General features: G+C 37.7%; 1 protein-coding gene across 5 annotated transcripts in view; it reads left to right on the forward strand.

Moving 5' to 3' along the window:
* Positions 1–21,250, forward strand: part of DBE1 (debranching enzyme 1) — a 170,901-nt gene extending 149,651 nt beyond the window's left edge. For 4 of the 5 annotated variants that reach the window (XM_090003691.1, XM_090003692.1, XM_090003693.1 and 1 more), the window contains 3 exons: positions 19,737–19,877; positions 20,678–20,758; positions 20,930–21,250. In XM_090003691.1, the coding sequence (XP_089859817.1) occupies positions 19,737–19,877; positions 20,678–20,758; positions 20,930–20,990 (283 nt within the window). In that variant the 3' untranslated portion in view covers positions 20,991–21,250. The remainder of the gene's footprint in view (positions 1–19,736; positions 19,878–20,677; positions 20,759–20,929) is intronic. The other variant, XM_090003694.1, reaches the window with a different exon arrangement.
* The last annotated feature ends 372 nt before the right edge of the window (positions 21,251–21,622 follow it).

A 21,622-nucleotide genomic window follows, 5' to 3' on the forward strand; every position in this document is an offset into this window, starting at 1 on the left:
AATTGGTCTTTAAGTCAAAATCTGGTACTGTTGCACTTAGTTAACATGCTTTGGGTTGGAAACCCATCATCTTCACTGGGCCTAGAGAATGAAAGGAAGGATGTTGCTGTTCTAATACATGCTTTGTGATCAGGACAAGGGTGAAGGGATGTACATGTTAATATATATATATATACATATATATATATATATACATATATATATATATATATATATATATATTGTCAGAAATATCCACTTGCAAGGGTTAGAGATGAGGTAAAGAGAGAAGGTCAGAAATATCCACCTGCAAGGGTTAGAGATGAGGTAAAGAGAGAAGGTCAGAAATATCCACCTGCAAGGGTTAGAGATGAGGTAAAGAGAGAAGAGAGAGAAGAAAGGGGTCGGCGGCAATAGGGTTTCCCTCTTTTACTTATTATTTATAAGTGTTGTACATAGTATGACATTACACAAGAAGTAAAAACAAATTACAAACATGCCACCGCCCACGCATCCCAAGATGGATCCTTGGAATGTGGTGCGGGTCGGATTCATGATCCAAAACTAACAGCCTCCCTCAAGTTGAGTATGGTCTTTGATCATGCTCAACTTGCCTTTGAGTGCCCAAAACTGATGAGTGGATAATCCCTTGGTAAAGATGTCAGCAACTTGCATATCTGACCGAACATATGCAAGTTCAATTTCTTTTTCTTCCACCTTTTGCCTAACAAAATGTTGATCGATCTCGATATGCTTCGTGCGACAATGAAGGATGGGATTGAAGGCAATATTCATAGCACTCTGATTATCGCAAAGAAGCATAGAGGACGAGATCGGTTCTTGTAATTCTTGCAGTAGATGTCTCACCCATGTAACATCGGCTGTTCCGGCTGCCATTGCACGATATTCTGCTTCAGTACTAGATCACGCCACTGCCTTTTGCTTCTTGCTACTCCATGTTATAATATTATTGGCGATAAGAATGCAATACCTCGAAACTGATCTGCGCTCGTCAGGATCACCCGCCCAGTCTGTGTCTGTGTAGGTGAATAGTCGATGCTCTGATATATAAGCTGTGTCCTTGGTGTACATCAAGCCATCTCCAATCGTACCCTTTAAATACCGAAGGATCCTTTTTACTCCTTCCATATGTACATCTGTAGGAGCATGCATAAACTGTGAAGCATGATTGACAGAGTATGCTATGTCAGGCCTAGTGAATGTTAAGTATTGTAACATCCCTACAACTCGACGATACAAAGTAGGATCATGATAAGTAGTGCCTTCTTTAGCACTTAGCTTATGATTTAGAAGGCAAGGTGTGCTAATTGGTTTACAATTCTCCATCCCTGTAGCAAGTAAAATATCAATGGTGTACTTATGTTGGCTCAATGTAATAGTCTCATGTCGACTATCAACTTCCACACCCAAAAAATATCGCAAGGGACCCAAGTCTTTCATCTTGAATTTAGCCATCAGCATAGACTTAACCCAAGATATGTGAACCTCATCACTCCCGGTAATAATGATGTCATCAACATATATAAGCACCCAAACAATAGCTGAATCACTTTTGAATATGAACAATGAATGATCTAGAACACTTTTAGTGAACCCATGATGTTGGATCTCCGTGGAAAAACTCTCAAACCAAGATCGAGAGGCTTGTTTCAAGCCATAAAGAGAGCGTCGAAGTTTATATACCCAATTGGATGAATCATGCATACTATAACCAGGTGGCTGCTCCATGTAAACTTCTTCCTTTAGTTCACCATGCAAAAAGACATTTTTAACATCAAGTTGACTGAGTGACCATCCATGTAATGCCAATGCAATGATAATCCTGACGGTGCCCAATTTTACTACTGGGCTGAACGTTTCATCGTAGTCCTGCCTATACTGCTGTGTGAAGCCTCGTGCGACCAGACGAGCTTTATAGCGCTCAACACTGCCATCCGGTTTGTGCTTGATCTTGTACACCCATTTGGACCCTACAACATTCTTATTATCTGGCCTTGGTACAATTTCCCATGTATTGCATTCATGCAATGCTTCCATTTCCTCATTCATCGCCTCTACCCAGGCACGGGAATGTACAACATCATGAAAGGAGGAAGGTTCTGTTTCTTTGGACACTCTGGTTAAAAATGTTTGAAAATCCAAAGAGAAATTGTTATAACTTACCCAACGATCTATAGGATGTCTAATCCGAGTGGAACGTCGTAGAGGAGTCTCATCATTGTCTGGATGAGCTCTACGAGAATAAACAAGACCAGAAAAACGTGAGGATGTTATAGGAGGAATGTCTTCCATATGCGGTTCCACATCGAAAGTATAGGGTTCATTGTCTATCAATAAAGATGAATCCTCATAAGGCAACGAGTCATATAAAAGTGAGTCACTGAGCCAAGGATCATAACTGTCCTGTGTATCTGTGGAAGACGAACCCAGAGTGTCAAAATTTTCATCATAAAAAACAACATTTCTAGATACCCGAATTTTGCCTGTATGAGGATCATAACACCTGTATCCCTTATAGTCATCTGCATACCCAAGAAACTTGCACTGTACAGCTCTGTCTTGAAACTTATTTCTCAATGAATGATCAATGTGAACATAACATACACAACCAAAAGGATGTAGTTCTTCATATGATGGATGACAATTATAAAGAACAAAATATGGAGAATTATCTTCAAGGATGGTCATGGGCAACCTGTTGATAACGTAAACAACTGTATGAAAAACCTCGGTCCAAAGAGAGAAGGGAATACCCACAGTGTGCATCATGCTCAAGGCTGTCTCAACAATATGCCTGTGTTTTCTCTCAGCTACTCCATTTTGTTGAGGGGTATGAGGGCAAGAAATGTTACGTGTAATGCCATGCTCCTTCAAATATTCACTAAAATCATGGGATATGTATTCTCCCCCCCCCCATCACACTGGAAATATACAACATTGGTATTGAATTGGTTTTGGACTAGTGCATGAAACTGTTTGAACAACTTGAAAACTTCATGTTTGTTTTTCATGAAGTAAATCCAACTAAAATGAGTGTAAGAATCAAGAAAGAGTACATAGTATCGAGATCCAGAAAGAGAGGCAGTGGGCGCAGGACCCCAAACATCTGAGCATATAATCTCAAAAGGCTTTGTTGCTCTTTTATTGATATTATGAAAAGGAAGTACATGACTTTTGCATAAATGACAACTTGGACATTTTGACTCTAAACTGACTGCGGGTATTAGACCTTTAGCAGACAACTTGTCAAGAAAAACTTGACTACAATGACCCAAACGAAGATGCCATAAGTCTGGCTTATTAAGTTTCAAGACTCTAGATGAAGAACTATGATCTGTGGATCGACTCAAAAATGTTGGGAAGGAAGGAGCTGAAGAAGTCACGGCTACGGAAGACGACGTCTTCAAAGGCACATGAGATTCTTCAAGGACGTACATGTTCCCGCGCCGTTCACCTTTAGCGAGCATCTTCTTGGTGTGAAGATCCTTAAGATAAACAGAAGAAGGAGTAAATTCAACGGAAGAATTTGTTTCATCAACTAATTTAGACACAGATAGAATATTCTTTTGAATAACAGGTGTGAGTAAGACATTTGACAAGGGCAATTGAGATTCAGGCAAAGAAAGGGAGTCATTTCCAGTGTGAGAGATGGGGTGGTGAGATCCATCTCCTATGACTATAGTGCCATTTCCAGTGTAAGGAGTCAAGTGAGAAAATTTACCTGCATCAGAAGTAACATGTGCTGCTGCCCCTGAATCAATATACCATATACCATCATCATTTTGACGCAAGTTCATCTGATTGAAAGTAGTCATAAGGATATTTTGTACGTCCTGTGGAAGAACCTGTCCCTGAGGAGTGCGTGCAAACATTTGAGTTGCCCTCTGCCCTGGCCTCCTTGTTTTGTTCCGGTTCTGAGGATTGTACCAGCAATTTGCTTTAACATGTCCCCGCTTGTTGCATAGAAAACAAGTAGGAACACGTCCCCCTCGTGGTACACTGCCTGAGCCAAGGCCTTCTCCAGCTGGTGTAGGTAGTAATCCTCCTTTGTTTATAGTTGGTCCATTTGGACGAGGAGGAGTAAATAAGGCTCCTGTTTGAATAGGCGTATGTGCCATCATCACAGGATGAGTATCATCTGACGCGTGTTCCTGATTTAAACTGACCTCATATTGCAAAAGCTTAGATTGAAGATCATCAAAACATGAAAGAACTGAGACAACCTGGAGTGTTGTGCAAAACATGCGATATTCAGGTCCAAGGCTACCTAATACATGTTGTACCATGTCCTTATCTGATACAGGACTTCCAATGGCAGCTAACTGATCTGTAATAACCCTGACATCCCCCATGAACTCTGTAATAGATTTGTTTCCTTTTCGCATGGATTGAAATTGCCACTTGAGTTGCAAAGCCCGAGATTCAGAAACCTGAGAAAAGGAATGAGCTAGTCCATTCCACAACTCGGCAGCAGATTGATCATCAGAAATAGTTTGTAAAACACGATCAAAAAGTGTGGAAGTTATGTAAGCAACTAATGTTTGATCCCGTTGTACCCATATGTCATAAGCAGGATTGGTGGTTCGAAGTTGACTCGCCTTCCCATCTTCACCTGTTATTTCTTGCATGATATGTGTAGGTGGGGCGGGTGATCGCCCATCTAGATGCCCATAAAGACCATGACTGCGAATAAAAGGCACAATCTGACGTTTCCAAAGTAAGTAGTTATCATGAGATAACTTGTGGGTCATGAGGTGAGTAAGAAAACTAGGGTTCAACTTGAAATCCATGGATTATATGAAGAATGAGAAGCCAAAACTGTTCTAACAGTGTATTGAAGAGGAGACAACAATGCTGTGTGCTGAAAATAATATCAGTACACACGTTATTCAGAGAAAGAGGAAAACAACAATGCTGCTGTGTGCTGAAAATGATACCAGCACACACGTTACACAGAGAAAAAGAAGCAGCAATGCTGATGTGTGCTGAAAATGATATCAGTACACACGTTACACAGAGAAAAAGAAGCAACAATGCTGCTGTGTGCTGAAAAAGATATCAGCACACACGTTACACAGAGAATAGTAACGTGCGAACCAGAAAAAGGGAAAGAATCAGAAATATTTTGGGGAGACAACAAAAACTCGGCCAGCAAAAGGGAAAGAATCAGAAATATTTTGGGGAGAAAAACAAAAACTCGGGATGTTAAGACGTGCGTACCAGAAATATTGAGAATGAGAAGAACCAAAAAGAAAAACTGGAATGACGTGAAAGAGGATTAAAAAAAAGGAGGAAATAAGCAAAAACTGATTTATGAAGAAGGGACAGAAATAAACCTACGTCCTTTAGCAGCACGTGTTGGTCTTTAGAGGCCTTCTAGATGATTGATTTCCGCGCCTGTGCTCTGATACCATGTCAGAAATATCCACCTGCAAGGGTTAGAGATGAGGTAAAGAGAGAAGAGAGGGAAGAGAGGGGTCGGCGGCAATAGGGTTTCCCTCTTTTACTTATTATTTATAAGTGTTGTACATAGTATGACATTACACAAGAAGTAAAAACAAATTACAAACATGCCACCGCCCACGCATCCCAAGATGGATCCTTGGAATGTGGTGCGGGTCGGATCCATGATCCAAAACTAACATATATATATATATATCTTTGCATATATATAATATATGTCACCTGGGTACGGGTGCGGGTACAGGTATGGAGGGTATGACACGCTAATTCAAAAAAATGTGGGTACGGGGACACAACTATATATATATATATATTAAATATCACATAAATTCAAAATAAACTGAATATAATCTAAATATATATGCAACATCTAAAATATATATTATATACTGAAAATATAAAGTTATAAACTGAAAATATAATTATAAATCATAAACTGAATACAAACTTGTATGTACGGAGGGTAAAATGGCGTGTCCAGGTGTCAACCTGTGTTGACACAGGTACAGAGGGCAAAATGGAGTGTCCGTGTGACATAATATATAGTATTGTATATGTATATATGTATAACTATGTATACATATTATATATTTCTACATATGTAATGTATGTATATACATGTGTATATATTTATATATTATATATATATATATATTATATATATACTTTAAGTCAACCATGGTTGACTAGTCCAACAGCTAGAAATCTAGCCATTGGACTAGTGTGGTCTCCTTTTCCTCTCTAATCTCTCCTTTCCTCCCTCTTCTCCTATAAATATGTGAGTGTGTGTGCATAGTGAGTGCTAGAGAGTGATCGGTAAATTTAGGTTCTTTGTGAGTGTTTTGTAGTGAGGTTCTTTGTATTTTTTTGAATTTCATCCTTAATGAAATTATTCATACGTAATACTTGTGTTCCATTTTTATTTCTTATACAGACATGTATAACATAGTGAGAGATGCTTGAATATGATATTCGTGAATTTCATTGTTTGCTATGTTGGTTTCTGGCAACTTCACCAAGATACCAACCTGAAATACTCAGCAGTGTTACCAATTTCTGATTTTTTTTTCTAGAAGAATCCGTTTCTGAAGTTACCAAAATACTCAACAGTGTTACCAGCTTCTTCTGTTGTTTAATTAGCTTGCTTTCTCATATATCTGTTACTTGGACTTATGATTTCCTCATTTGTGTCTTCCATTTGCTTTTTCTGTTCTTGATATCTCTTACTGATCTTTCTATGATTTTATTTGGATTAGTGAGAAAACTAAGCCAGTTTTTTTTTTCCAGCTTGTAATGATTGTAAATGTATGCGTCTCCTTGTTGGAATTAGCGGGATCTTTCTTAATAGTGCAGTATGTATATGTTGAAAATGCATGCTATGAACAAACTCCATTTCTTTCATATGAAATATTATTTTCTCTGTCATACAGATTTAGATACTGAAACAACATGAGTATGAGACATTGATTCAAGGACTTTGTAAAAGTTGGGGCACAAGGGTATGGATATGTATTTATATATGATATTATGTAATAAAATTTTCAAACCAAAAATGTATTTGTTGTCCAATAAAATTAAATTCATAAAGTTTTTAAAATATCTTTTTATAGGATTGTTTGTCAGTAAAGAGCTGGGTTATGATGATTTGTTAGCAAACTTGATGATTTTAAGCATAATGCAAAATCTGACGTTTAGTTTGGGGCCTAAACCAAACCCAACGTGATAGGGCTTGTACACTCTGTCACGTGTTGCAAACATAAATGCCCTCTCCCTCTCATCCTAGGCACATCTGATGTTCTTTAATAAAGAATTTCAACTTTTAAACCATTGAAGTGCAAACTTAGTCCAGTTCGAGTAAAAAGAGACTCATGGGCTCTCTTTTTCATATAAGGTGAAAGGGTACAAGTTTAGACCCATATTGACTAAAAAGAGAAGCCTATTATTTCAATGTTTCAAAAAATTAATATTTTCAATGCTATATTTTCAATGCTGGGTGACCTTTGATATTGTTTTTTTATCGTGCCTAGTTCAGTCAATATTGGTTGACCACTATGTCACATAGGTGCGGATGCAGGTGTGGATGCAGCACTTTAAAAAACCTTGGGTGCGGGGAGGGTATATATATATATATATATATATATATATATATATATATATATATATATATATATATATATATATATATATGAAAAGACATATATATGTGTTTCGGGTCAGGGTCCAGACCCGTGTCCATGTATTATACAAGCTGATGCATTTCATTAATGGCATATCTATAATTATTCTATGTTGTAAAAGGGTATTTTAGTACCCTAAACTTTGTATTAGAGAAAACATATAATGAGAATAGTGGCAGCCGATTCCTGTATTGGGAATCAAGGGTTTCTCAGCAGCTCCTTCTCTGTCTCTGTTCCTTCATTCTTCTCGCATGGTGAAACTTTGGATTTCATAAAATCTAACATGGTATTAGAGCCATGCTAGAGTTGGATCTGGAATTGCTTCCAAAAGGTATGTCCAGAGAGATCTTTTAGTCTCCCAAGTCAGAAAATTGATTCTTCCTTTCTGTTCATTTATCTATACATCCAATCGATTCCCAATCTCATTCTGCATCCTCTTCTTGATCAGATCTGATTGCATTTTCTGTTGCTTCTTAACCTCGTCAACCCTTGCTCGATCATATCTGACCAGAGTCAAATCTGATCGTGTTTTTATTATTTCTTAACCTCGTCGATCTCTTCTTGATCAGATCTGATCGTATCTCCTCAATTTCATTCTTTTCTCTCTCGAGCAGATCTGACTGTGTTATATTCCTTTAATTTCACATTACTCATCGCGATCAACTAACATATCTGAATCAATACTTATTCAGACCAACTAGTTTAATCAAATCTTCGGGACATATGGATGGATCTATTCCAGTCCCTCCAGAGTTTATATCACGAGAAGAAAGGGACAATAAAGGAGCATCTACCACAGTATATGTCAGAAACCCAGAATTTATAACCTGGATGAAAAGGGACTAGGCGTTAGCTGCTTATATCACCTCTACATTGTCACAAGAGGTGCTTGTGGCAATTCTAGATGATTGTTCAGCTATGCAGCTTTGGGACAGATTAGTTCAGACCAGTGTTGTGAAAAGCGTTGAGGCATAGCGAGGCGCTCCACCAAAATTTGAGGCGAGGTGTAAGCCTCAAAAAAAAATTTAACTTAAAAAAACTATAAAAAATATCTAAAATTATAAATAAAAAAAATGCTTTATTGATGAAGCAACAACCAACAAGAAATAAAAATTCTCAAATAAATACTGAAAAAATATGAAATTAACATATAATCCAATGAATTCAGATTCAATAAGATTTAACATATATAACTTGGAAACTAAGAGTATACAACTTCTTTTCTCCTTCTAATCTCTACAAAAATAATAAAATTTTCCAAGCCATAAAAGATTTATACAATCTCGATATTGTACTTGCCAAACAATTTAAAGAGCATGGTGCTTAAACTTTTAAATGAACAAAAAAGTTATTTCAGCGTTTCAAGTGAACTTGAAATCCTGTAATATATGAGCAGTGAATGCAAAATTAAAGATTGCTAATAGGGTGCTTCGACCCACCAACTTTATTACTAATGCTGCTGAATTCACCTTCTGGGAAAAAAGTTCTCGAGCTGTTGAAACCATAAAAAGAAAACATCATATTACCTCTGCCACTAAGGTTATCTTGAAAGAAAATATTGTCGTGGTATTAAAAAAAGTGCCAGATAATTTGTGATGCAAGGCTCCAAAATCTTTTTGGGAAGGCTCGTGTTAGGCATTTTGAAATGTTAAAACTTATCGAGTCTCACATTCTTATAAAGGAGACTTTTTCTCAAGTGCCATTGAATGAAATCCAAGGAAGAAATGTAGATGATGAGACTGCACAAGTGGAGATTGAGGGAAGTGCAATGGCTAAGACAGGGTCAGATAAGAAACGTAGAACTAAGAAAAGGACCGATGAGAGTATACCACAGGCTAATCTAAGTGATTATGCAGCAGTGAATGTGCACAACATAAACTTAATTTACTTGAGACGGAACTTGGTGGAGGATTTGCTAGATGATCTGGAGAAATTCCAGGACAAAATTGCTGGTTCATTTGTGAGAATCAGGATTTTTGGTTCGGGTAATAAGCAAGACATGAACAAGCGTTTTCAAGTTGTAGGTAACCTTTCTTTCATTGTCAATGGATGTTTTGAACTTTGTCATTTGTTGATTATCCATTTTACAATTGTTTTATGTACCTAAAGAGAACATGGCATAATTGCTGATGTTGTTGCTACTACAGGTACTAACAGGGCACCCAAATTTCAACGCTAAAGGAGATTAGAACTCAACCGAACTGCAGACTGAAATTTCGCACAAAAAAATAACAGAAAAGAAAAATATATACAAATATATAAAACATGTACCTCTCTTCTTCTTCTTCTTCTTCCGAAACCCAAGCTCGGGTTAGGTTGACAGACGAGACGAAGAGAGGTGGGAGACACCGAGACGAGAAGTGGGAGACGAGTGAGGGACTGTGAGAGAGAGATGAGTGAGAGGCGAGTGAGGGACTACGAGAGATGAGTGAGGGACTGCATGCGAGAGAGAGATGAGCGAGAGACAAGAGAGAAATTGCAAGAGACGAGAGAGAGACTTTGAGAGATGAGAGAGAGACTGCGAGACAAAATGAGAAATTAGGGCCCCCGATCCTAATTAGGGTTGGGGCCCTGATTTAATAACATCTAACTTTTGGTCAAATGGGGGCTTTGACCCCCATTTGACCAACAAAAAGAGGCGCATACGCCTCACATTGAGGCGCATTTCGCCCCGAGGCGTACGCCTCAAGGCGTGTGAGGCGTACGCCTCTAGGCTTTTACGCTTTATACCAGCGCCTCAAGGCACAAAGGCCCTCGCCTTGAGGCGAGGCGTGCTCTTTGCGCTTTGAGACACGTTTTTAATAACACTGGTTCAGACATATTCACAGGTTTCTCAGGCCAAGATAGTGTTTGTTAAAAGAGAATTTCAGATGTTGAGAAATGATACCATGACTATCATGGAGTACTTGAACAAAATGAAGATCATTACAGATCAACTAACAGTTGTGGGGTGTGCAATGAGTGATAAAGATATGGTACAACAAACTCTAAGTGGATTGGGTCCTGACTATAATATGATTGTTACTTTTTTATTGTGTTTACCTGATCTGCCCAAATTTGAAGATGTGCGTGCAAAACTATTACAATATCTCACTTTCACTCGACCTGATATTGTTTACTCAGTAAATTAGGTATCTCAGTTCTTGCATGAGCCGCGTATGGGGCATATGGAAGCAGTTAAACGAATACTTCGGTACTTAAAGGGAAATATTGGGATGGTCTTTTGTACAAAAAAAGATAAATGGGCAGAATACACATGAACTTATTGTTTACACTGATGCAGACTGGGCGAGAGATCCAGATGAACGCAGATCGGTATCAGGCTACTATGTTTTTGTTGAGATGAATCTGGTATCCTAGAGTAGTAGGAAACAAAAGGCAATTGCTAAATCAAGTACAGAGGTCGAATATAGGTCAATGGCAGCCACCACTGCTGAAGCTACATGGATTAGGCACTTACTGACAGAGGTGGGGAAATTGATCTCACGTCCCTTCTCTTATGTGATAATCAAAGTGCCATCAGTATGTCCTTCAATCCCATTTATCACAGCCGTGCCAAACACATCGAAATAGGTCAACATTTTGTGAGACAAAAGGTAGAAGATAAGGATATTGAGTCTAAATTTGTACGAACTACTAATCAAGTGACTGATATATTCACCAAGGGATTGACTAAAGAGGTTTTGGATATTAAAATGCAAGTTGTTCATGGTTCAAAACCATGCACAATTTGAGGGAGGGTGAAAAAACATGTATATGTGTATCTGGTCAAGGTATAGACCAGAGTTACCGGAAGCACCTAGGCATGTGGGGAAGCGTGCTTCCCCAAAGCACGTTTTGGAAGTGCGAAACGACACGCTTCCGAAACACGTAGATAAGCATCTTTTTTTTTTGGGAAGTGCACTTCCCTTTTATGGGAAGCGCACTTCCCCCTCGCTTCTTCCTTTTTTTCATTCTTAAATTTTTTTCCTTCTTTTTTCAATTCCTAGGTCGCTTTCGAGACAGTTCGTGATTCGCTTCTAAGTCCCACACTTCCTGTAATGAGATATGCGGAAGTACAAATAGTGCTATAAGCACTTACAATGTTCACTAACGGACAAACAAAAGAGATAATAGCCAAGTCCACAAAGGGACAACACAACACAAAATATAAATGCCTCTTTATTGAAAGAGAGGGAGCTCTCAAGGATAAAAACATACAAAGGGGTTCACTCCTATTTATACAAATAAAATGAGAGAAGGGGGAGGCCAAATGGCCTCAAAAGAAGAGCCACAAAGGGGGCTCCCATGGAGTCGTTGGGAGCCCCCAACGACTCAATGGTGGGGCCCCCTTAAGTGGGTAAAAAGGAAGAAAATAAAAAATAAAATAAAAAAATAAATGCAAAAAATAAAAAGAGGAGAAAAACAAGTACCCCTATTGGGTACATGTGAAATGACTAAAATACTCCTATCGAGTATGATTAAATATATATATATATATATATATATTGATTACATGTATTTTAACACCCTCCCTCAAGGTTTACGGGGATATAACCGAAAGCTTGCTGAGAAGGAACATAAAACGGGGAGCTGCAAGGGCTTTAGTGAAGAAGTCCGCCAACTGGTACTCGGAAATAACGTAAGGCAGTGCTATGGTTCCTCTTAGGTATTCATCACGAACGTAGTGGCAGTCCATCTCGATGTGTTTAGTACGCTCATAGAAGGTGTGATTGCTTGCGATATAGATTGCGCTTTTGTTGTCACAACACATCTTCGAAGGAGTAGAGATAACTATGCCCATATCACTGAGGAGACTTTTTTGCCACACAAGTTCCATGGTTGTAGTGGCCATAGCACGATATTTTGCTTCTGTTGAGGACAATGATACTTTGTGCTGCTTCTTGCATCCAAGAAATCATAGTCACCTAAGAAAGCACAAAAACCAATAGTTGAGACTCTATCATTGGGATTTTCTCCCCAATCAGCATCAGTATAAGCAATTAAATCAAGTGATGAAGAAGAGAAAAGAAAAACTCCCTTAGTTATGGTGTTTTTGATGTATCTGACTATTCTTAAGACTGCACTCATGTGCACGGTTGTAGGTGCATGTTGAAACTGACTGAGTAAACGACATGAGCTATGTCTGGCCGAGTGATGGATAAGTAGGTCAGAGACCTAATAAGTTGGTGGTAGGGAGTAGGATCCTCGAGGAGTGTTCCATCTTCCAACCTTAACTTTGCATCTATGTCACAGGGATTCGGCTAGCAGGGTGCCGCACCCGCGTCGACGCGACTCGACGCGGGTGCGGGTGCGGGTGCGGTCAAATGATCCTGGGTGCGTTGACCGCACCCAGGATCATTTAAGTCCATTTTTTTTTTGGATTTTTTTTTTAAAAAAAATTTGCCCTATCACCTATGCTGCGAATTTTTTTTAAAAAAAAAAACTGTTGACAGCAGCTGACAACAGCTGTCTGTCAGCTGCTGTCTGTCAGCTGTGACAGTAGCTGTCAGCTGGCTGACAGCAGCTGTGACAGCAGCTGTCAGCTGCTATTCTTTTTTTAAAAAAGCAGCTCTGTCAGCTGGCTGACAGCAGCTGGATTCTTTTTTTAAAAAAGCAGCTCTGTCAGCTGGCTGACAGCAGCTGGATTCTTTTTTTAAAAAAGCAGCTCTGTCAGCTGGCTGACAGCAGCTGACAGACAACTGCTTTATTTTTTTTTTAAAAAAGCAGCAGACAGCTGCTTTTAAAAAAAAAATAGATTCGTAAGGGAGGGGAATCCCGATCCCATATATATATATATTGACATTTTTGCCCCTGCCGCACCCCGCACCCGGGTTTTTTGGAAGTGCCGAATCCCCGCACCCGCACCCGCACCCGCGCCCGCACCCGCACCCGCACCCGCACCCATGTGACATAGCTTTGCATTGATAACTTCAGGGGTTTCTGTCTTCTTATCATCGGAGATACCAGACTTGGAACAAATGTCAGCAGCAAGTTTCATCTGAGAGAGAATGTACCCTTAGGAGAGTACGCTACTTCAATTCCTAAAAATTATCTCAAGAAACCAAGGTTAGACATGTCAAAGTTTTCTTTTAAAACTTTCTTAATATCATTGATTTCTTGCTCATCACTTCCAGTGATGATCATATCATCAACATAAAGTAGTAGAATAACTACTGATGACCCAACACTTTTCACAAATAAAGCAGTGTCAGTTTAGCATGAACGAAAATTCAAACTTATCATTACATTGCTAAATCTATCATGCCAAGCCTTTGGAGCTTGCTTTAAACCATATAATGCCTTTTTAAGTTTGAGAATCTTATTTTCACCAATACATACTCCTGGTGGAGGATCCATGTAAACTTCTTCATTTAATTCACCATTTAAGAATGCATTCTTAACATCTAATTGATAAATAGGTCATTTTTTAACTGACGCAGCCGCAATAAGAGTCCTAACACTAGTCATTCTAGCTACGGGCGCGAAGGTTTCTTCATAGTCTGTACCGTATTCTTGAGCGTATCCTTTTGCTACCAACTGGGCTTTATAGCGTTCTAATGATCCATCACTTTTAGTTTTAATTTTGAAGACCCATCTACATCCAATAGATTTCTTTCCAGTGGGTAATGAAGTTATTTCCCAAGTTTTTGCCTTGTCAAGGGCACTAAGTTCTAAGTTCATGACTTCAACCCATTGGGGAATGATTTTAGCTTCATGATAATGTGAAGGTTCATGAAAAGAGTGTAACGCAATTAGACACACTCTATACCTTGGGGTTAGAGACTCATAGGAAACAAAGTTATTAGGAGGATTGAAGATTTGGCCGGATCTCCTTAAAGAGGTTTCTTCTATGCTGGAACCTTGAGAGTATTTTTCTAAGGCACTCATTGGAGCTTGTTGACCACACCTAACATAGGTTTGGATGGTTCTATCACTTTCATTTTCAACATTGTTAAGAGGAATATCCTCTAGATCATTCAACAAATCATTAGAGACTTCCTCTTCTTGAGGAGTCCCATCTTCTTGAGAGAGAAGATCAAATAAGAAAGCATATTCGCTTTCGTCAATAGCATTAGTTTTCTCAAAACCATTTTCATTTTCTAAAAAGGTTACATCTTTGGATACATATAGTTTGTTATTTTTAAGGTCGAAGCATCTAAAACCCTTTTGATTTTCTCCGTATCCTAAGAAAACACATTCAATAGCTTCAGGAGATAATTTATCTCTTTTATGTGTAAGGACAAAACATTTACACCCAAAAATTCTTAATCTATTGAAATCGGGTGTTCTTTCAAATAGTTTTTCATATGGAGATGTATTTTGTAAGGATGAAAATATCATTTTATTTATCAAGTTGAAGTTAAAGCGGCTTCGGCCCAAAAACTTTTTGGAATTTCTTTGGAAATAAGAAGTGTCCTAGTGGTTTCCAAAATGTGTTTATGCTTTCTTTTGGCTTAGACCATTTTGTTGAGGAGTCCTAGGACATGATCTTTGATGACAAATTCCATTTGTTTCTAAATAATTTTGAAATTCATTTGATAGATACTCTCTAGCCGAATCAGATCTAAGAGTAGAGATATTTTCTTGAAAATTGAGTTTTGACTATCATATGAAATTTCTTGAAGAAGTCAAAGACTTTGGATTTTAAATTGAGAAAATAGATCCACACATATCTAGTGTAGTCATAAATGAAAGTAACATAATAGGAGTATCCTCCTTTCGATATGATCGGAGAAGGGCCCCAAACGTCCGAATGGACTAACTCAAAAGGTCTTTTGGACACAAAAGTTTGATTTGGAAAAGGAGGATTTCATTTTTTTCAAAAATACAATTTTTGCAAACAAAATGTTTCTCATTACAAAATTTCTTTCCAAAAGGAAAAGAGTACATTTTTGAGAAACTTGGATGTCCAAGTCTTTGATGTCAAGTTTCAATATTTTTATCTTGGACATGATTACAAAAAGAGTTAGTGGGAAGTTTCAAGTTGCTCATATAATAGAGATCTCCCCTTCTATGGTCTTGCCCAATTTGCTTTCCGGATCGGAGATCCTGAATAGAGCAATCCTTAGTTGAGGAGATTTCACATCCATGATCACATATTTGAGAAACAGAAAGGAGATTTAAATTAAGTTGAGATTCCACTCTTACGTTTAGCACAAAGAAATCTTTGGAAAAATTTAAAGTTCCAAAACTTTTTACTTGTAAAGATGTACCATCGGCGATTGAAACATAAGAGTTTTTAGAGTTATTACATAAATCAGAAAGCCTATTTTCAAGAGGGGTCATATGAAAGGAAGCTCCTGAATCAAGAATCCAAGAAGACATACCTGGAGGAGAAGAAGAAGCTATGGCGACACTCGAGGTTGATGGCGATTTGAGTAGAATTTGAAGTGCTTCTGATAGTTGAGCAAGAGAGAAAGACTCCTTCCCTTTGATAGTTTCCTCCTTCTTTTGAGTAATTTCTTCAACGGAGGCAACTTTATTCTTTGGTGCTTCATTTAGCTTAGGGCAATTAGGTCTTATATGACCCGGTTCTTGGCAACGATGGCAAATGGCTTTTCTATAGTTGCCATTATAGTTATTTTGCCTCCCAAAGTATGGAGGCTTATAGGTTTTCACATGATTGCCGGGTTTAGACACGGCCAAAACTTCATCTCCTCCCTTAATCATGCCAAGACAAGTTTATTCTTGGCTTATTTCGGTTATGGCATCTTCTAAAGGAAGAGGCTTAGATCTATGAAGAAGGGAAGATCTAACTTGTTCATATTCGGGCCTAAGCCCATGTAGAAATTGGAAAAAGTGTTCTTTTTCCATTTGTTCTCTTCTTAATTCCACATCTACACTAGAAACCCACTTTGGTTCTAGTAAAGATAGCTCATCCCATAAGGGTCCAACAGTGCTAAAGTAATCTCTTACACTCATTTTCCCTTGCTTAATAGTCCGAATTTTTTCTTGGAGAAAAAATTGACGAGCAAGGTCTTTTTGAGTATACATACCTTTCATAAAGAACCATGCTTCATTAGCCATCTGAAATTTAGCGATGTTGGCGCAAATTTTGAGCTCCACATTGTTCATGAACCAAGCAAGAATCTTTGCATGCTTGCTTTCCCAATCTTCCACTTTAGATTGGTGATCTTCAATGGCCTTCATGCGGGCATTTCCTTCAAGAGCTTTTTTTTTATCACCATCCATCTTGGTGAGTTGGAGTTGCGGTTCCAGAATGGTGCCCATAACGTATCCCTAAAGCTTTTTACCCTTGAGGTTGTTCTCCATGGTGGCGGCCCACATCATGTAGTTGGAACCATTAAGTTTGAAAGAGAGATCAATCTTTTGTTGTCCTTCCATTTAAACCTCTCTCAAGAAAATAAACCAAGAAAGAGAGATACAAAATAAAAAATCTAACTAGTCAACTAGTTATATAAAAAACCAAGAGCACACACAAGGCTCTGATACCATGTAATGAGATATGCGGAAGTACAAATAGTGCTATAAGCACTTACACTGTCCACCAACGGACAAACAAAAGAGATAATAGCCAAGTCCACAAAGGGACAACACAACACAAAATATAAATGCCTCTTTATTGAAAGAGAGGGAGCTCTCTAGGATAAAAATATACAAAGGGGTTCACCCCTATTTATTCGAATAAAATGAGAGAAGGGGGAGGCCAAATGTCCTCAAAAGAAGAGCCACAAAGGGGGCTCCCATGGAGTCGTTGGGACCCCAACGGTCACAAATGTGACAGTTGGGGGCCCCAACGACTCAATGGTGGGGCCCCCTTAAGTGGGTAAAAAGGAAGAAAATAAAAAAGAAAATAAAAAAATAAATGCAAAAAATAAAAAGAGAAAAACAAGTACCCCTATTGGGTACATGTAAAATGACTAAAATACCCCTATCGGGTATGATTGAATATATATATATATATATATATATATATATATATATTGATTACATGTATTTTAACACTTCCCGCTTCCTAAAATTTTGAAAGTTCCTCGCTTCCCGCTCCTGCTTCTCGTATCGCTTCTCGCTCCCACTTCCTCGACTGACAACCATGGTCTAGACCCGTGTCCATGTATTATACAAGCTGACACATTTTATTAATGGCATATTTGTAATTATTCTACGTTGTAAAAGGGTATTTTAGTACCATAAACTTTGTATTAGCGAAAACATATAATGAGAATAGTGACAGCCGATTCCTGATTCCTGTATTGGGAATCAAGGGTTTCTCAGCAGCTCCTTCTCTCTCTCTATTCCTTCATTTTTCTCGCATGGTGAAACTTTGGATTTCATAAAATCTAACAATAATATATATATATATATATATATATATATATATATAAAATTTAACAGCTTTAAGTCAACACTAAGTGTATGTGTATGCATTTATGTATATATATAATATAGATAAAACTGGACTTGGTTAGGGTTAACTGAATATACCTTCGGACAGAAATGGACCTCGGTGTGGTTGACTTCACCTGACACAAAAGAAGCCGTGTCCAAGTGTCGCACTCGCATGGGTGCGGTGCCCTATTAGAAGAGTCTGTGTTACATAGGTTGACCTCATCAAACATGGTCAAAGCTGTCTAGGGTGACTTGCAGCATACTTGGTGCTGTCTGACTGTGTTGTGTTGTACACATTGGACACGCTAGGATTTTGGCAACTGATTCTTTTAAAAGGCCATATGTAAAATGTAATGCAGAGAACATCCTATTTGTGGGTATGGGATATATTCATTATGCTTTGTCTTAATATTTTAATATGAGAGAGAGAGAGAGGATTCTAAAACCTAAAAAAATTATTCTGGTTTAAAAAAGCTTAGGTTAAAGAAACTCGAAACTAGGTTAACTATCATCTGAGCAGCATTTACTGAACTACTTGTTAACAGCTTGTCATCCAAACAGTAAAACTAGGCTTTCAGGGTTTTCACAAAATTTTGCTCCAGGTTTCCTTTTTTTTTTTCCAAAGCCAGGTTTTAAAGAAACCTACTTTTTTGACATGTCATAAGGACGGGCATTATGGATATGGTTCATTTAAAGCCAAGTAATAAGGCTGCCTAGAATTGTGATTCAGAATGGGGGAAACCAGTACATGTCATAAAGGCCACAATCTTTTTGGAATTAGCTGCTCCAATTCGCCTTTTGTTATTTGTTGCAAATCACTGTTTAACCATTATCTGTTATTAACAATATCCCTGACATACAGCCGATTATTTGAATACTTTCTATATTCGTAAGCTAGTAGTTTTTAGATGTTGATATAGCGCTCCTAGATTGCATAAATATTGAATCAGAGAATAAAATGAATAGGTGAAAAATGAAAGGCTGAGGCAGCTGTGATGTGGCTGCTTTTACCCAGCATTGGTAAACCCTCTTTCTGACCTCTGTGAGTGCTATGCCTAAAATTGAGTGCTTTTATATGATTTTAAAAAACACTGATCCCACTTTTCTAGTCTCTTTTCATTGTTTTCAAGCTGAGGTATTCAGTTGCAAAACAGGATAATGGATCTGCTGATTATATGTGCCTGTATTTTCCTTCGCATAGTTATGGCTTTATCTGCATTGTTACTTTAAGACAGTAAACCTGTTCACTTAATGTTCCTAGAAATGGATATTGTATAGTGAAGCTTGAAATCTTCTTGATCTGTTGACCAGCCATAAATGTTATCAAGTGGCACATATGTCATATAAAATAAATTAACTTAAGGTAACTTAAGGTTTATGGAAGCTTGTAGATTATTACATTTATTTCTATTGGACATTCATTATATATATATATATATCCACAGACATGATGTTGGCCACATCTAAATGCCTTCATACATGTTCAACTGTAGGGTCAAGCATTAAGTTTTAGTCTATTGTTCATAATCGGTTTGTAAGTGTCATCAGCTGTGCATCTGTGACTTACGTTCCCTCTTTGGTTTCATCACAAAGAGTTGATATCCAAAGCTTTTTCTTTTTTGTAGAACTGATTATCAAATGTGAATATTTTAATTTGAGTAATCTGCTTGATGTACTGATACTTCCCTTAATAGTCTAGTTGGTGTATAAGTTTCACATATATGTAATCATGTATGTGGATTTAATTTGGTGAGACTCTTGCAGAAAGTTCCTTTCTGTCAGGTTGAAAAAAGAGAAGGGTGAGAGAGGTTCAAATCTGATTGCTGGAGACCTATACATTGCCTTCAATGCTTGTGAAACCTCCATAGTGATTGATCTTCCACAACTTCCAGAGAAACTGGCATGGTAAATTTTCTAATTCTGCTAGTCTTACAGCTTCTGTTTGATTCTCCGTGTTCTAGATGATTTTCCTTCTTCATAATATATAATGAAATTGTTTTGCATGCTGGTGTTGATGCACTCCAGAAAGTACTGTTAGGTTCATTTCTCTGGATTGAAAAGATTTGCAATTATTGTTCTCAGGATATTCTAATCAAGGAAATACAAACAGTTATTTGAAAAAATGTTTCAAAAAATGCACAGTATTTTACATTTCTAAATCATTTCTTGTAGTCTAGTTGCCTCATAGTGGCATCACATGAATGATATTAAATAAATTACTATACGTGAACTCATCTTTTAGTACTCTTTTATGATCCTTTAGATTCTTAAAACAGACCCATACAGAAGGGGGGAGGTGAGGAGGCACTTTGAATTGGGGCCCTCATGTTTTACTAGTCAAATGGTGAAAATGCCCTTTAGAAATTTTTTTGTTTTTTTGTTGCAAATCTTGATTTTATGTTATCTTATAAAAAAGCTATGTAGTCACAAGAAATATGAGAGAGTCTATGTGGATAAAATTGGAAACTGGCATGAACACAGATGAAATCAATAGTACACCAAAGCAGATAGTGCTCTAGAAACATAAACAAATGGATGATGCACTTCTAAAACAGTAATTGTTTATATGATTGTATGCTTGCCTTTTGGGGACTTCCACATCTGTTCAACCTTTTTAGGCAAGATATGGTTTACCTGTAGGGTTTTTTTTTTGGGGTCAAACAAATTCCATTGTCTTAATCAATACAAATCATGTCCTGTTCTAGGTTTCGTTTAGTTGATACCGCTCTTCCATATCCAGCATTTTTCTCAATGAAAGGTGGTCCCCTTGATAAACAGGCTGAAAGGTTAGATTCCTAAGCTCAGCCTTCTTTCTGGCATTTTGTTTTTTTTAATCTTGACCAAGTGCAAAGCTATTCATTCTTTGTGAACGTCAATATTACTTTGCTAATGTGAACAAGGCATAGAGCTATTCTTTGTGCTCTCACAGGCTACTGATCTTATGCTAAATTCTGCAGATCTAGTTATGAAATGAAGTCTCACAGCTGTGCTCTTTTTGAAGCCCAACCAGTTCGCTGATTTTAATCATGTTTTTCCTACTGCATTTGCTTGTATCTTGCCAATAACTAGGCCAGTGTAATGTTGCACTATCTCTCAAGATCGGTGACTTAGGAAAGATGGCAAAGTTGGGCTCCTTTTATTGCTTATGCACTATGCAGCTGTGTTCCTTCTGTATATAACAATTTTTGTCTTTCCCGTAATCAACCAGTTCTCCATGACCATACATTTGCATTTCAAGCAACATATCAGGAAAGCTTTTCTAGTCTGTTTTACATAAATCGAAAATTTCAGAGATGTTTATCCAGGTATATTTGATAATAAAAACATAAATTTTAGAAAAGAAACTGTAATTCTTTCAACATGAGAATGACAATTACAAAATCAAAGCTCATTTTTATGCCTGGGAGAATCACACGTATATATTTCAGAAACGTGTTTCTTATAAAGTTTCAGAACTCGTTGAAATAATGAAGAAAAAAGTGTAATTATCTCATTTAACTCGACAACTGAATTAGGTTGAATGAGAGTTTCTTCAAGGAAGAGTAAAAATTTATTAAGAGTGGGTGATAAGTAATCGCCAAAAGCGATAATAGCAGAATAGAACAAATATAAATATGCAGAAAAAAAGAGTGACAACCCATAATTCAAGT

The sequence above is a fragment of the Nuphar pumila genome, chromosome 4 (assembly GCF_984573655.1).
Source record: "Nuphar pumila chromosome 4, dmNupPumi1.hap1.1, whole genome shotgun sequence".
NCBI classification, from domain to species: domain Eukaryota; kingdom Viridiplantae; phylum Streptophyta; class Magnoliopsida; order Nymphaeales; family Nymphaeaceae; genus Nuphar; species Nuphar pumila.